Genomic DNA, 18506 nt, shown 5'->3' on the forward strand with positions numbered 1-18506 from the left:
AGTTACTTTTTACTTTCTGCTATTACAGTATCATCTGCATATCTGAAGTTGTTGATAATTCTGCCAGCAATCTTGATTCCAGCTGTGATTCATCCAGTCTGGCATTTCCCATGATGTGCTCTGCATATAAGTTAAATAAACAGGGTGACAATATACTGCCTTGTCGTACTCCTTTACTAGTTTTGAACCAGTCTTTTGTTCCATGTCCAGTTCTAACTGTTGCTTCTTGACTCACATATAAATTTGTCAGGAAACAGGTAGGAAGGTCTATTCCCATCTCTTTAAGAATTTTCCAGTTTGTTGTGATCCACACAGTTAGCAGCTTTAGCGTAGTCAGAGAAGCAGAAGTAGATATTTTCCAGGAATTCCCTTGCTTTTTCTGTGATCCAGTGAATGCTGGCAATTTGATCTATGGTTTTTCTGCCTTTTCTAAACTCAGCTTGTTTATCTGGAAATTCTCAGTTTATGTACTGCTGAAGCCTTGCTTGAAGGATTTTTAATATAACCTTGACAGCTTATGAAATGAATTCAATTGTACAGTAGTTTGAATATTCTTTGGCATTGCCCTTCTTTGGGATTGGAATGAAAACTGATCTTTTCCTATCCTGTGGCCTCTGCTGAGTTTTCCAAATTTGCTGACATATTGAGTGCAGCATTTTAACAGCATAATCTTTTATGATTTGAAATTGCTCAGCTGGCATTCTATCACCTCCACTAGCTTTGTTCACAGTAATACTTTTTAAGGCCCACTTGACTTCACACTCCAGGATGTCTGGCTCTAGGTGAGCCAGTTTACCCTATACTTTGTAACCTATACTTTGTTCTTAGTCCTTTACTTCATTCTTGTCATTGTTGTTCAGTTGCTAAGTCCTGTCCAACTCTGTGACCTCATGGACTCTAGCACTCCATGCCAGACTCCTTTGTCTTCCAGTATCTCCCAGAGTTTGCTCAAATTCATGTCCATTGAGTGGTGATGCTATCTAACCATCTCATCTTCTGCTGCCTATCCCCTTCTTTCACTTCAGTCTTTCCCAGCATCAGGTTCTTGTCCATTGTGTAGGCTCTTCACACCAGGTGGCCAAAGTATTGGAGCTTCACCTTCAGCAGCAGTCCTTCCGATGAATACTCAGGGTTGATTTCCTTAAGGATTGACTGGTTTGATCTCCTTGCTGTCCTTGAGACTCTCAAGAGTCTTCTCCAGCACTGCAATTTGAAACCATAAGTTCTTCAGCACTCAGCCTTCTTTATGGTACAACTCTCACATCTGTACATGAGTGCTGGAAAAGCCATAGCTTTGACCATAAGGACCTGTGTCAGCAAAGTGATGTCTATTTTTTTAACACTCTGTCTAGGTTTGTCATAGCTTTCCTTCCAAGGAGCAACTGTTTTTTTTTTTTTTTTTTATTTCATGGCTTCAGTCACCATCCAGAGTGATTTTGGAGCCCAAGGAAATCAAATCTGTCACTGCTTCATTCTATACCTTCTAATTCCTATCAGACAGCACACATTGTTTTGACCAGCAAATCTCTCCTTAGTGCCTGCCTGAAAGCCAGTTCAAGGAGACTGAGTAAGGATTCCCTTATTGTTTTCATGACTGTAAACCCATTGACACACTTTTTTTCTATTTAAAAGCAGTGAGACTAGACAGTAAATAAAGCATGTGAAAGACATTGAGAACAATATCCATCCAGACTTCTCACAGTGTTTTTTTGCGAAAAGGTTTCTATTTATATCTCAACCTAAGTGGATTGGAACACTGCAAAACGTGTCCAATTTCAAATACTTTTAGAAGTTCATATATGCTACATAGCTCTTTGACTAGAAAGTATTTTGAAATTAAGGAACTGAGATATTTTCTGTTACAAATCAAAACTATTTGGAAATCAAACTATTAGAATATGAAATCTGGTAAGAGATAATTTGCATCTTTGGCATATAACCTGGCATGAGGCAGTCATTAATGAGTTAGTTTTTTTATATATTCCCACTTACCCTTAAGCATAATTACTGGACTCTTTTTTGTTAAAATTGATAATTAAAAATGCAAAATTTTTAGCAATTAAAATAAACTTTTCATGTTATGCATTGTTACTAAAACTCAGACTACAATATATTTGTACATCACAATTCTATCTGCTCTGGCATTTAAGCAGTACCCCTTAGATTGTGATTAGGTCTCCATCATTTTTGCAAGAGGAAAGCATTAGTAACTAATGTTCTTGCCTATATCTTTGTGAGGATTAAGACATTGTATTCAAGGTTAGAGTGATGTCTCTGGATCAGTGTATCCAGAGACATTACTCATAGCAGGTTGACTTTCAAATTCCATTAACTTTCTCTTCTTATTTCAATTATACTACACTCAGATTGCTATACAACTGATCACAGCAGATTGGAGGTTTATATCATGGCCAGTTTATAAAGACACTTTATAAACCCCAAATAAGTGCTTTTGAAAAGAATTTTGATGCCGGTTTTCTTCTCTATTAGGTTATATATTGACGATTGATTTTCAATACAATTCATAAGACAAAATGGAACTATTGTTAGTTAATATTCTAAGTTTACAAGACCATTGAATCTGTGTAGCATGTTAAGATCTCATGTGGCTTTAAATAAATTTATATTATTTGATCATCATAACAATATTGTGAGATAACCAGTGCAGATATTAATATGTTTAATAGATCAGAGGATCAGAATCATGAGTAATGCTGCTAATTTTGTGTTTCCTCATTCAAGTTAAATAGAGTGCACTAAAAATTCAATTTCTGAGTGAATGCAATAGATTTAATTAATCTCTCACACTTAATTTTAATTGACAATGCAATACAATTCTTTTTAGCTTAGCTTTTCTTCTTTGAGTAGAAACCAAATGCTAATGTGATTAATCTAGTCTTTTCCCCCTCATCATTATCATCAGAGAAAACTTAAGGATATAGTTCTTAAGTGAATAACCTACCTTCCAATGAGTAATTTACGAAATTTACTAAATCATATTTTCCTTGCCTCAAACAATTTTTTCCTCTGGTTATTAATATTGAAATTAAATCATCCATTCATCTTAGCATGTGGAGTGACATATATTCATCATTTAGTACATACTCAATTATTACATACACACAAAAACTTTTAATCATTTAAATCCCTAAAGACATTACAAATATGATCTAATGGTTTATGAATACTGGCCCTGCAGATTCTACTATGCAAATCCCTGGGTGTAAATCACCTGATGATGACTGCCAGAACCAACAACTGGAGTAGGTGTGTCTTAATCAGATTGAATGTTGGTAACATTCTTTAAAGGTGAGGATGTATTCTCATATTTTCAAAAATTCTTTACGTGATTTAATCTGAAATTCTGGGCTTCCCAGATGTCACTCATGGTAAAGAATCTGCCTGACAATGCAGGGGACACAATAGACATGGGTTTGAGCTGTGGGTAGGGAAAAAGGAAATGGCAAACCACTCCAGTATTCTTGCCTGGGAAATGCCATGGACAGAGGAGCCTGCCAGGCTACAGTCAGTGGAGCTGAAGAGCTGGACACAACTGAGCAACTGAGCTCAATCTGAAACAGTATCTATAACATTAACTGGTAGATGTTTTTAAAGAATCATTTTTCAGAGATAACTTCAGTATAATTAAGCATACTGTTAATTTCCAAACTGATATCTGGGGAATATAATAATTTCATTATGGAAATTACACTATGCAATCTATGTGACAACTTTCTTCTCCTTTTACCTAAATATAATTACTTCTCACTGGGATTAACTTATTGTGAGGGGAAAAAAGTTTAATCATAAAGGAATTCCAGTGTAATAGATTAAGTTTATGGGTTTGTGTGTGTGTGTGTGTGTGTGTGTGTGGTTTTTTTGTTTGTTTGTTCTTTGCTTGTTTGTTTTTACTCGCAAAACTTAGAGAATCTGACTTTGAGAATTTTATCTTTATTAACTTAATGATTAGAAACTTTTCTTATACTCATCTTGTATATTTTTTCATCTAACCAAATATCTTTTAAGATCAGTGCTTGAAAATTCAGATTCTAACATCAATCACATATAATTCTTTCTCTTAACATTTTATAAGTTTAGTTTTTCCTTTGTAAGACAATAAATGGGATGATTAAAGAAAGGGTGGTGCTTTTCATACATCATGAAACACTTTATTGACAGCATGTGGACATGTACTTTGCCTATATTAATGTTATATTTTGACTTATGAATAGATGAAACTCTTCAAAATAAGTCTCTCGTTATATTTATTGATTCACCTTCTCTAGTTCATGTTAATAATACCTTCATATTTTATGTAAACTTCTTCTGCATCTTCCATTGGCTAATCATTAGGTTATTTTCTAATTTAGAAGAAGGATGTGGTAAAACCATCAGTTCAGTTCAGTTCAGTTGCTCAGTCGTGTCCAACACTTTGTGACCCCATGAATCACAGCACGCCAGGCCTCCCTGTCTATCACCAACTCCCGGAGTTCACCCAAACTCATATGCATTGAGTTGGTGATGCCATCCAGCCATCTCATTCTCTGTTGTCCCTTTCTCCTCATGTCCGCAATCCTTCCCAGCATCAGAGTCTTTTCCAGTGAGTCAACTCTTCGCATGAGGTGGCCAAAGTATTGGAGTTTCAGTCTAAGCATCAGTCCTTCCAATGAACACCCAGGACTGATCTCCTTTAGGATGGACTGGTTGGATCTCCTTGCAGTCCAAGGGACTCTCAAGAGTCTTCTCCAACACCACAGTTCAATAGCATCAATTCTTCGGCGATCAGCTTTCTTCACAGTCCAACTCTCACATCCATACATGACCACGGGAAAAACCATAGCCTTGACTAGACGGACCTTGGTTGGCAAAGTAATGTCTCTGTTTTATAATATGCTATCTAGGTTGGTCATAACTGTCCTTCCAAGGAATAAGCATCTTTGAATTTCATGGCTGCAATCAGCATCTGCAGTGATTGTGAAGCTCCCCCCAAAAAAATAAAGTCTGACACTGTTTCCACTGTTTCCCCATCTATTTCCCATGAAGTGATGGGACCAGATGCCATGATCTTCGTTTTCTGAATGTTGAGCTTTAAGCCAACTTTTTCACTCTCTTCTTTCACTTTCATCAAGAGGCTTTTTAGTTCCTCTTCACTTTCTGCCATAAGGGTGGTGTCATCTGCATGTCTGAGGTTACTGACATTTCTCCCGGCAATCTTGATTCCAGCTTATACTTCTTCCAGCTCAGCGTTCCGCATGATGTACTCTACATAGAAGTTAAATAAGCAGGCTGACAATTTACAGACTTGACATACTCCCTTTCCTATTTGCAACCAGTCTGTTGTTCCATGTCCAGTTCTAACTGTTGCTTCCTGACCTGCATATAGGTGTCTCAAGAGCCAGGTCAGGTGGTCTGGTATTCCCCTCTCTTTCAGAATTTTCCACAGTTTACTGTGATCCACACAGTCAAAGCCTTTGGCATAGTCAATAAAGCAGAAATAGATGTTTTTCTGGAACTCTCTTGCTTTTTTGATGATCCATCAGATGTTGGCAATTTGATCTCTGGTTCCTCTGCCTTTTCTAAAACCAGCTGGAGAAGGGAATGACAAACCACTTCAGTATTCTTGCCTTGAGAACCCCATGAACAGTATGAAAAGGCAAAATGATACGATACTGAAAGAGCAACTCCCAAGGTCAGTAGGTGCCCAATATGCTACTGGAGATCAGTGGAGAAATAACTCCAGAAAGAATGAAGGGATGGGGCAAAGCAAAAACAGTACCCAGTTGTGAATGTGACTGGTGATAGAAGCAAGGTCCGATGCTGTAAAGAGCACTATTGCATAGGAACCTGGAATGTTAGGTCCATGAATCAAGGCAAATTGGAAGTGGTCAAACAGGAGGTGGCAAGAGTAAACATCGACATTCTAGGAATCAGCGAACTAAAATGGACTGGAATGGGTGAATTTAACTCAGATGACCATTATATCTACTACTGTGGGTAGGAATCCCTTAGAAGAAAAGGAGTAACAATCATGGTCAACAAAAGAGTCTGAAATGCAGTACTTTGGTGCAATCTCAAATACAACAGAATGATTTCTGTTCTTTTCCAAGGCAAATCATTAAATATCACGGTAATCTAAGCCTATGCCCCAACCAGTAACACTGAAAAAGCTGAAGTTGAACGGTTCTATGAAGACCTACAAGACCTTTTAGAACTAACACCCCAAAAAGATGTCATTTTCATTATAGGGGACTGGAATGCAAAAGTAGGAAGTCAAGAAACACCTGGAGTAACAGGCAAATTTGGCTTTGGTAAAACCATAGTTTCCACTATTTAACAGGTTGACAATCAACACAAGCCCTTTGTTAATAAAGTACCTTTCTATATTTTAATCCACTTCAAATTAATACTTTCTGGGCTTAAATCATTTGCCTTTCTCTTTCAATATATTCAAAATGCAGCCACATTCTTGTTATATTTTATCAGTTATCAGACTTAATAGTGAAGTCGTTCAGTTGTGTCCGACTCTTTGCGACCCCATGGACTATAGCCCATCAGGCTCCTCAGTCCATGGAATTTTCCAGGCAAGAGTAATGGAGTGTGTTGCCATTTCCTTCTCCAGGGAATCTTCCCAACCCAGGGATCAAACCCAGGTCTCCCGCACTGCAGGCAGATGCTTTACCGTCTGAGCCACCAGGGAAGACTTAATAACTAGCAGAAAATTCTGAGCAAAATTATTGAAGTCTTTGAGTAACAATACTTTCTTTAAGTAAAGATTTACACAGGTGAGATTATAATACATATTTTTACCTTGGGTTTTCCTCAAACTGGTAGCTAAGCATTTTATTCATTATGTATAAGTATACAATTTTTACAGTATTAAAAAAATACACCTTACAGAATAATATATTTGGCCAGGGACAGTATGAAGATGCCATATCAAATATGTAAAAAATATGTTTCACTATGGAATCATATTTAACTAATTTATAGTGAAATCATATGTCAATTTATCAAATTTAATGGTCTTTGCAGTTACTTTGATTTCTTGTTTGCATCAATGTTTCCTACTTTGCATTATTATAATGTCCTCTTTAAACCTGAAATTATTCTGTCAGTATATTGAATATAATATATTCATAAACAAACATAAACAGTTAAAAAAAAAGTCACAGAAACTTCTGGTTCCTTACTTTTCCCTATTATTTCTTTTCTTTGTAATACCCTTCTTATGTTAATCATACATATATAATAAGAATGAGCAGAGTCATGTTTTTTTAACATGTGTCATTTCAACAACACACACAAAATCAATTTGACAGAGTTAAATAGAATTCATTCCTTTTAACTGTGTTTGTGTACCTGTGTTTTTTTTTTTTCAGTCAATTTACTGGATTCAAAAACCATTCAAGGGGAGCTGGGATGGATCTCCTATCCATCACATGGGGTGAGTTTGATTAACTATTGAAAGGAACACAGTTCTGTGCCTTGCCTTTCTTAGAGATTAGGATTATTAAGAACAGGAACACCTATACTTCTGACGAGAAATTATGTTTATCACTGTAGTCAATACATGGACTCACACAGCTTAATATTTGTGTCCACTGGAACTATCAAGCAATTGGAAGTTTTTTTCCTCTTCTGAATTTATCCATAGCTTGAATGAACTAAAATAAATGGTTTGACTATTACTTTCATCATGCAGATGATCTAAGCATGATACCTAACATCTTTTTGTGATGCAGTCAGAATCAATGAGTTGAGAAGAGACTTCACAAATTTTAAGTGATGTGGAAAATGTGTATTTGGAGATGGTCGCCTCTGGAGTTGTAGCCTTAAAATCAACTGTGGAGACAATTCCAAGTAGGGTAGGATGTATTTGTCAAGACTATGAACCTGCGTTGCCATCATTCCTTTGTTAAAAATGTCTTCAATTTGTCTAGGTCAGTTTAAAAGTAGGCATTTTATTTACAAAAAATATGTATGCTTGCTAAGTCACTCAGTCATGTCCAGCTCCTTGCGACCCTTTGAACTATAGCCCACCAGGCTCTTTTGTCCATGGGATTCTCCAGGAAAGAATACTGGAATGGGTTGCCATGTCCTCCTCCAGGGATCTTCCCAACACAGGAATCGAACCGTCTCTCTTATCTCCTGCATAGACCGGTGGATTCTTTACCACTAGCACCACTTGGCAAGCCAGGAAAAATATGGTTGCCTTTAGATTTTAAGCTTTGTATATACCTTTAAAGTTATGAAACCAGACACAGGTTACTAAAGTGTATGCCATTTTGGGATCCAAATGTTTATGATGATTCTTTGTGTGAGAAAGTTTTCCTTTTCTTTTTTTAATTGAATGATAATTGCTTTACAGTATTTTGTGGTTTTCTGTCATATATTTTCTTTCAGAAGAGAAAGAGGCTCATACATTTGGAAAATTCTTCTTCCTAAAAAACTACAAAAAATGCCTAAACACATCTGTTTTGTTTCCAAGGATAGCTTGTAGAAAATGCAAAGTGCTATTTAGAAATAGTTGTCGTAGGAAAAAAGGTATATATTCCTATTTATTTTATTCCTACACCGTCCTTTTTTCAAAGAGCTTATAATTACTTCGACTTGGTGTTCAGTCTTTAGATTTCTGTGCCTACTAAACATACTAATTTTTACTAGCAGCTTCTTCCTCACCAACGGATGTTTTGCATCAGGGATACTTCATCTATCTGTCATCTTGTATCTGCTTCTCTTTCTGGTGCACCTTGACATTGACATAATGCCAAAACCTGTCACATAATCAGGTCTTGGTTTGTGGCTCAGAAAGGGAGAGTATGAAGTAAGCCAGCATTTGGTTTTCCCATAGGTGCAAAAGGAATCAAATGGTTAAGATAAAGCACATCCTGGGTAGTCATAACAAATGAATAGAAACTCAGGATTGTGCTGGAAAACTGATTTAAAACTCATTGTCCAGCTCATACTCAACTATAATGTTTGTTATAGAAATTTGAGTTTTTCATTACTCCATAAGACAACATATCATAGAAGATATGATTGCCATCTAGGAAGATATGAAAAGCAAAACCATACTAATTCTTTACATCTATAAATATAAATAGAGTATATATTTTAAAAATAACAAATTAACTTAAATATCAAAGCAGCAGTTTACTTCTCTCTTTTTTTTTCTGCTTTAAAGAAGGTATAAGGAAAACATTTCTCATATTAAATATTTGGGGAAATGAATTCATTTACTTTGTTTATCTCATAGATTTTATGATGAACAAAGTTAACACTTTTATTTCCAGATATATGTTGGATGGGGAAGGGTGTTCTAGAACCCTGCCATGTAAAGTGTGCGTGCACCAATCAGCAGTGTCAGCTCGTGGAGGGTTCTCAGAAATGCAGCCCCACCCCAGACTTTTTGAGTAAGAATCTGCCTCTTAACATGGTCTCAGGTGATTCACAAAAGCACAGTAATTTTAAGAAACACTCCTCAGGGTAAGGGTAACTTGCCTCTTGACTTTTCCCATCTCTTGCCCAATTTCCCACCTCCTTTCTCCTAGGAACCACTTATGGTTTTCTCATGAACAGTTTTCAGTCTCTCCTTCAGTCTCAGAAAGCTGACCTCAGGCTCTCTTGCCTCCTCTTCATGGCTTTTCTGGTATATCTAGCAGCTGTGACTTCCCTATTTCAGATGCATTAAATGGCCTTAAAATAGCTGGTCAGCCTCTCCAAGCTTATCATTAAAACTAGCAGGGAGAAAAAAAACATCTCCCTGACAGATAATGATATCTATAATACCTTAAGTCCCCGAAGATTTAGTAAAAGAGAAAAGGAAAAATCAAATATGTGAATTATTGTCCTGGGTTGATTTGTAGCATATTTTTCCTTTTAATCTTCTCCCCTCCACGTGTTATGTTAACCGTAATGTCCATGAGGAAGTAAGTAGCACTAATTTAGAAAATGTGATGTTAATATTAATTTCTTTTTGAGATAATGATATTCTTGACTGAAAACTCTATGGTCAGTTGAAGTTTGGGATTTAACATCTTTGCTTGTATGATTGTTTGTGCCTGTTGATTCAATTTATTATTTTTATTGCCTAATCATTGCCATTTTCAATTTGACTAGGATATAAGAATTTTGTGTTTGTTTTAGTTTTAAAAGGAATAGACAGTTAAGTCAGTAGTGATATATATGCCTCAGGGTTTTCCAAAAAAATGAAGTGATAGCTGGAAATAAGTTTGAACTAGTTATTGTTTTAATTAATTAACCCTAATGACAGAGAGGCCTGGCGTGCTGTTATTCATGGGGTCGCAAAGAGTCAGACACGACTGAGGGACTGAACTGAACTGAGCTGAACTGAATAAGTAGAAGTGCATCTGTTTTCAGGGTATTAAAATATAAATATAAACTTTGGAGGAAAACATTATAATGATGCCACAGCATACTTAATCACTTAAATATCCTACTCCTTTTTTTTCTTTCTGAGAACATGTATGTTCTACTTTCTTAGAAAATTTCAATATTAGGATACTGTGTTATCAGTTATAGTCACCAGGTTATATATTAGATCCTCAGTCCTTTTTCTACAGCTGACAGTTTGTACCATTTTACCAACCCCTTCCCATTTCCCCCACCCTCACCTCTTGGCAAATACTTTTCTATACTTTGTTTTTGTAGAGTTTGATTTGACATAGAAAATCTGGTACTTTTGATTTAGGGAAATGGTTCTCAATTGATGAAGGGATAGATAAGTGGGGAGACAATTTTGATTTTGCCCCATGGGGATATTTGTCTGGAGATATGTTGGAGATATCATAACTGGGTAGGCAGGGAACAACTGGCATCTAGTGTGGAAACTAGGGGTCCTACTTAACATCTTACAAAGAACATGACAGCTTCCTATGACTAAGAATGACCTGGTGCAAAATGACAGCTTCCAGGTTGAGAAACCCTTTCTCAGGGGGTGGATAATGGTGATCCATCAGGAGGTATGGTCACTGAAAAGAACTTAAGGGTAGTCAGCAACTTCTTTAAGTCCCAGCCATACCTCCATCAGAAGCTCTAAATTCCAAATCTTTTTAAATATGTTTTAAGAAATAGAACAATAATTCTTTCCAAATTTGAAATGTCTTTCATGTAATGATTACATCACCCGAGCAATGTAAAATTATTTGGGGGAAAATTGTCAAGAGCAGCTCAATCCTTCATATATAGTATTTTCTATTCCTATTCATCCTCTTCCCCAGAGCTATAGTCACACATAAAACCTTAGAATTGACTTATGTTATTTTCTTGGGAGGATTGTTTCTATCTCTGTTTTTAAATAGTGCTTCATATCTTAAAGGAAACCTGGTAGAAAAGTATGGTGTTGTGTTAATTGCTCAGTCATGTCCAACTCTTTGCGACCTCATGGATTGTTGCCTGCCAGCCTCCTCTGTCCATGGAATTCTCCAGGAAAAAATACTGGAGTGTGTTGCATTCCCTTCTCCAGGAGATCTTCCTGACCCAGGGATCAAAACCAGGTCTCTTGCATTGCAAGTAGATTATAATCTGAGCTCTCAGTTTGATACTATATTATTAGGTATGGGAAAAAATAACTATGAAGATATTTAATGAAATTTTGGTTTTCTCCAATGAATTTCATGGAAATATTACTCAAACTTGTCAACTGAAATTATCAAGAGGGTCATGATAATTCATTACAGTTCATTTTCAATAAAAAGTTTTCTTTGACATGGATATTTTCTGGTACTAAGTTTGTTCACTTTACTAAAGCAAACAAGCAATTAACCTTCTCTAGCCCTGCTGCTGCTGCTGCTAAGTCGCTTCAGTCGTGTCCGACTCTGTGCAACCCCATAGACGGCAGCCCACCAGGCTCCCCCGTCCCTGGGATTCTCCAGGCAAGAACACTGGAGTGGGTTGCCATTTCCTTCTCCAATGTGTGAAAGTGAAAAGTGAAAGTGAAGTCGCTCAGTCGTGTCCAACTAGTAGCGATCCAATGGACTGCAGCCCACCAGGATCCTCTGTCCATGCAATTTTCTAGGCAAGAGTACTGGAGTGGCTTGCCCTATAAACTATTAATTACATCAATAATATTTGGACTTGGGGCTTAATTATTCAGAAGTGTTAGTAAATAATTCAGTAGTTTAAATAGTTTTTGATTTAGAGAATAATCAACGCATATCAAAGCCCATACATATTGTTGGGTTATAATATAGAAAGAATCCATAGTTTACACATGACTAGTACTTAAATTGATTGGCCGATTGAAATGTCTTAGTCAGTGTATGATTATAGAGAAGAGATTAGCAGGAAGTAGGCTACATAGTTTTCCCTTAGGATAGTATTGGTAAGATGGTTAAGCAGTACAAAGGAATCAAGAACTTTGACTTAAATAAACTCAACTAAGAAGAAGAAAATGAAGAGAGATTTGAGGGAGGGATGGGGTGAAATTAGAAGTCTCAAAATCAGCAATTGTAAATTTTAAAAATAATTAAACCACCTCCATCTTTCAATTCTTTAGGTATTTTTTCATAAAGATTTTCCTAGCTGTTTATTGCTGTTTTAACAGTGATAATGTACTTAAATAGAAAACAGTGTCCTAGCAAATAGAGACCCCATTGGTTGCTCACCCAATATTTGTTCCCTGGTTTTTCTTTGCTGATGGAATACTGAAACAGTTCATGTTTTCATCCTCCTATGTGTTCCTGGAAAGTGACCCCTCTATTACTTTGCAGGGTGAGTACTGATTCATCTGAGAGCAAATCATGATAATTAAGTCATTTTTCCAGTATTGGTTTAGGCAAGAGTATGTGAAGCCAGTGAGATTGGAACAGTACTCCAGTGACTTTTGGGAAAGTTTCCTTCCAATTAAAAGATAAGAGGAGGTCTCTGTGACAGTCTAGAGGGGTGGGATGAGTTGGGAGGTTAGAGGGAGGTTCAAGAAGGAGGGAATATATGTATACTTAATGGCTAATTCATGTTCTTGTATGGCCAAAACCAACACACTATTATAATTGTGGTCCTCCAATTAAAAAAAATAATAATAAAAAAAACATGGGGGGAGGCCAGGTGCTTTGTGCCTCTGGGTTTGCTCTGTGATGGCCCAGAGTCCAGTCTAGAGGACCTGCACTCCCTTAATGGCCAGAAAGGTAGAGCCAGAGAGCATTAGAGAGACCATCCAGGAACCCTGACATCTCAGAACCACTGAGTTATGTGGAGGCATATGTTTTCCTTATTGAATCCACTCTTTGTATTTCTCATACTTTCCAGGTAAAGATATCCTGATAGGATGCAATGCTTTATCTCCTGGTCAGACACCCTGATTTCTCAATCAGGGCTGTGGCAATGCATAATTCTATCCTACAATGTTATTTGTATTTTCTCAGGTTGTCTTTTTTTGTGCTTTAAGATAATGTCAAAGATAACAGGAAGAATAGTAAAATAGAATAAGTGCATCATGTAGAATTGGCATATCTGCATTTGGATTCTGGCTGTATCTTTTATTGCTATATTATCTAATGCAGGCCTATTAACCTTCCTTAGCATTTATCCTCACATTTAATTGAGGCATAACAGTAATTTCTAAGTCATAGCACTTTAGAATAAATGATAGTTGGGCAAGTGAGATGTTCCTATATATCTATGTTTATTGATCTATCTATCTATACACAAATGTATGTAAAAGAGGTTTACAGATATCATTTCTTACTCTTAGATAAATTTTACAATTTTTCCATTCTAATCCAAACCCGCTAAATTCATTAATTGTTGTTGTTCAGTTGCTCAGTCATGTCCAACTCTTTGCAACCCCATGGACTGCAGCACGCCAGGCTTCCCTGTCCTTCACCTTCTCCCAGAGCTTGCTCAAACTCATGTCCATTGAGTTGGTGATGTCATCCAGCCATTTTGTCCCCTGATGTCCCCTTTTCCTGCCTTCAATCTTTCCCAGCATCAGGGTCTTTTCCAATGAGTCAGCTGTTCACAACAGGTGGCCAAAGTATTGGAGCTTCAGCTTCAGCATCAGTCCTTCTAATGAATAGTCAATTCATTGATAAATCTGCTTAAATCTCAGTCTGCACCACGTCTGAAGAGTTGAATTTTGAAAAAGGAAAATTGATATTATTACCTGGGGTACCAATTAATACCTCTTCTCAATTAAGAGCTCAAAATATTACCATTAACAGCACATGATTGTTCTTTCATTGAATCTGCACAGGTCAGAGTTTGCATATAATCTTGAAACACATTTTGAATTGAAAGAATAAAAATAAGGTAAATCAGGTGTCCAATTTATTTATTTAAATTTCTAAGTGGTTAGAATTTCCTCAAAATATTAATATTTCTTCTTCAGGGATACCTTCTAACTCTCATATGCCACCCTCCTGCCACCCCCAAGACTAGGATATAACACCTATTAGCCCATCTCCCTTGTTCTTTTTTGTACCACCTCAGCATGTAGTTATACGTTATTGTAGTTATTTCATTGATATTTATTTCAGTCTGGAAATGGAAAGTTCTTTGACACCAACTCCCATTTCATGAAATTCTTCCTGTTTTTCTCCCATTTAAGTTTCTTAGATTAATTGCCCATAAATTTAAATTACCTGGATAAGTAAATAATAAAAGCTTTCCAATACAAGGGAGGATAATGAAACTAACACTGATTTTGCATTTGTTGAGAAAAATTTGATGTTCCAATCTGTTGTTTTAGATGGGGTCTGTTAATGATTTCACTCTTTTTTCAATGGTATAACTTAAGTAAAATTACACATACTATAGTGTATGTATTATATATGTGTGAGTATATATTACAGATATATACAAATATACATATATAATAGTATAGATCTATGTCTATGTCTATATTACATATATTATTTTTGTACAAGCAGATCTACTTAGTTAAACATATTTAGAAAATACTACAAGCCTATGCATTGGAAGTTAACTGAAAAAGAAAACTTAAGACGGCTCTATATTTGAAATTATATAGGCTGCTGTCTAGGGGTAAAAATCTGGTATCCTGCAAATAAATTCCAGTTACCTAAAACTGGAGATATTAAAAATTGAGTGAATCATCAAGAATAATGGAAATAATAAAAATACTCTCTAAAACAAGTCTCTAATATAGTATAATTTGTGAAGTCTGGGTTCTAGAAGTCTTATCTACTGGATTTCTACCTTTCATTTTGTGAATGGTATCTGAAATGCAGGAAGAATATGTTGACAACTGGGTGTCAGTGATAACCACCTGGGACTCTGCCTTTGTGAATCAGAGTCCAAAGTCTGCTTCATATGCTGAATAGTCCATCCAGGAAAATAAAATTTTTGACATATGTGATTCTTGGTCATTTAAAATTTTTCTTCCTAGGATGAACAATGCTATATATTTTATATATATTTGATGTTCACTTTCACCTACTGTGCTGATCTTTCAAGGAAGGTTGTCCAATGAATTAGAAAAACATGACAAAGTTTTATAGGTCTTTTTAACCTTTCCTTGAAGTAAAATACACTATAAAATAAGGGGGAAGGTGAATAAGTGGTAGAAATAAACAAAAATAGAATTTATTCTAGCAATATTAAATTTATAAAATTTAAAATGTTATCTTGTATCTGTTTTATCAGAAATGGTATTAGTGTTTAAAGAAAAAAAAATATTTTTCATTGATAATGTTGTATATTTCTGTAAAAATCCTCCTCTCTGTATCAAAACAGCGCTTGTTTGTATTTTGGGGATTGAATTAGAATTTTTAAAATATGACATGTGATATACTTTGCTTTGTTTTTTTTTTTTCTTTGATGTATAACCTTGATGGGTTTAGAGGAAAGGTACTTGAAACATATTTGAATGGGTTTTCTTTCATTCAGCTTTTCAACACATTTGTGCTTTGTGATATGTAACATTTAAATATTATTCATTTAACATAAGTAACTACAAAGTTAAATAAAAAGCTAAGATACACAAATAATTTTCATGTCTAATTTGAATGTTATTATGTTGATTTCATTTTTTTTTTCTTTAAATTCAAATTGGAAATAAAGTTTTGCTTCTAGGGATTTGTCATATTGATAGCATTTTATAAAAATAACAACTTTCTTTGCACCAAAATATTTTACTTTGTGCAACTTCAAGTGAAAGTACTTTCTGATAAACAAGGAATTATTAAAATAAGAATAACCAAAATATAGATATTACACTTAAAAAAAGAATGGTTTTCATACTTATTTTACATTAAATTTGTTGACACATGTACAAAAGGGTATATAGCAGATTGGATATCAATTTTTGTATTGCTGAGAAATGTCCAGCTCCCTTAAAATAAAGAGCATACTTAGAACAAATGCTATATTTTCAAGTTTCCAAGTTTTCATTTGAATATAGGATATAAATGTAGCATGTGTTCCAAAGGAGACAAATTTCCATTCTGTCATTTCATTAAGTGTAAGTCAAGAATTTTGATGGGAATTTATAAAAATCATAATTTTCCCTAAAGTTTTGCTTGTTTACTTTACTCCTTAAATGTTTTCTTTTTAATTTCATAAATTAATGGTCTTGACCTTTACGTTTATTATTCACTGGTGTTTCATTTCTTTTGAAAGATTTTTTTTTTTAATAAATTAAATTTGGCCTGTAAAAAAATACGGCGTGAAACACTTTTTAAATAAGTCCCATGTCCCAAATGATAGCCATTGGACCTGAAAACATTTAAAGGTTATAACATTTACAGTACAAGCCACTTCAAGTATTTCTGCAAACTTTGTAGCTCACTGATTACCATCAGTTTTGTTTTTTGCTAGTGATGTTCACTTTATTCAGGAAATGTCATACAAAGAAGAATTATCAATGTAATAGCCCAGATTTCTTGGGACTTGCTAAAATCTTTTATCCCTTTTACATGGGACATAAGAAGGAAAACATCAAGGGGGATAGTATACTCAATTTTAAGAATAGCTTGTTTACAAGTTTGTTTTATTCATTCTGGTAATAAGGCAGCTTAACATACACACACACACACATGTTATGTATATACAGTTATGTAAAACTATATATATATATTAAACTACAGAGTCATATATCAGTTCAGTTCAGTTCAGTCGCTCAGTCGAGTCCGACTCTTTGTGACCCCATGAATCACAGCACGCCAGGCCTCCCTGTCCATCACCAACTCCCGGAGTTCACTCAAACTCATGTCCATCGAGCTGGTGATGCCATATATAGATGTACCTATATAAACTAATATATTCAAATTGTTTTTAATTTTTAAACAATAATTATTAGAAATGCAAAATTCTGAGCTTCTAACTAAGACTTACTACTATGTTACAAATCCTGGGATCAGGGTTCAGCAATCTGTTTTTTCACAGGCTTTCCATGTGATTCTCATGCTGTTCAACTTTGGGAATCATTGTGCTAGAAAATCATTGTCTGCTATAATGAAACAGGTATTACTTATGAACGTAATCGACTGCTGCTTGATACGGTGCTGTAGTTTGTTCCAATTGGATATTTTAAAATTTAGGATATCACAATAAACATATAGCAGGAAAAATAGGCATTTTACCAGTCACTCAAGGAATCTATTCTTAGCACTTTCATAACAGGAATTCATTTTAGAATTCTCAGGTTTCTCTCATGTAATCTTGTAGCTCATTTTGAGTTGATTGTAGTAACTTCAGTATTTGTAAATGCTGAAGATATTTATACATTTGCATCCATTGCTCATGATAAGAGAGATTACATTAAAACCAAAAGACTAGAAAAGCCATGAATTAAGTGATAGTGAAATTGGAATAAGGAATATGAAAATTCCCCATCAAGGAGTTACTTGAATTTAAGGTTGTCTGGAAAATGACTATGAAACATTCCTAGAAAGTTACTGAGATCAGCTTATAATAGATTTTATGTGCCCCACTAAAGATATTGGAGATTATTCAAAGGCCATATTTTAAAGAGGTGATTGTGGAGGATGTTGTAATCAAAGAACAGACAGGAGTCACTGTAAAAGTTCTCATAATAGGTTATAGAAACCAAGGATCAGCCCTCTATTCTTCTAATTATGTATCCCAGTGATTTGGCATAGGCTAAATTTTCATTATCTTGCTGACACTCCAAGAAGGGATATTTAAAAAAAAAAGAATTTTTATTAATAGATCATTTTTATAATAAAGGCATAAAATAAAGAGAAACCAAATTTGGTGAATTGTGTAAGTTGTAAGACCTTTGGGGAACTCCACAGAAAAAAAATTAATGAACTAAGGACGGCAAAACAAAAGGAATAAAAGAGGGCATAAGATGCTTGATAAATGTAATCAAATTTCCCTTCCAAGTGACAACACCAGTTAATGTTCTTTTGGGTATAAGGCTAAGAATAAGTTACAGTTTTCGTGCCCCATGCATGCTCAATCAATTACGTCCAACTCTTCAGGACCTTATGGACTGTAGCCCATCAGGCTCCTTTGTCTGGAACTTTTCAAACTTTAGACAAATGTAAAGAGTGATCTTTTTT

At 35.3% G+C, this 18506-nt stretch overlaps 1 protein-coding gene across 1 annotated transcript in view; it reads left to right on the forward strand.

Annotated features, from left to right (window-relative positions):
- EPHA3 (EPH receptor A3) overlaps window positions 1-18506 on the forward strand; it is a 432011-nt gene that overhangs the window by 18514 nt on the left and 394991 nt on the right. Inside the window, exon 2 of the mRNA XM_055433436.2 lies at window positions 7380-7444. Coding sequence (XP_055289411.1) covers window positions 7380-7444 — 65 coding nt within the window. The remainder of the gene's footprint in view (window positions 1-7379; window positions 7445-18506) is intronic.

The sequence above is a fragment of the Moschus berezovskii genome, chromosome 1, assembly GCF_049115385.1.
Source record: "Moschus berezovskii isolate FMDL1 chromosome 1, NW_MosBer_1.0, whole genome shotgun sequence".
Classification (NCBI taxonomy): domain Eukaryota; kingdom Metazoa; phylum Chordata; class Mammalia; order Artiodactyla; family Moschidae; genus Moschus; species Moschus berezovskii.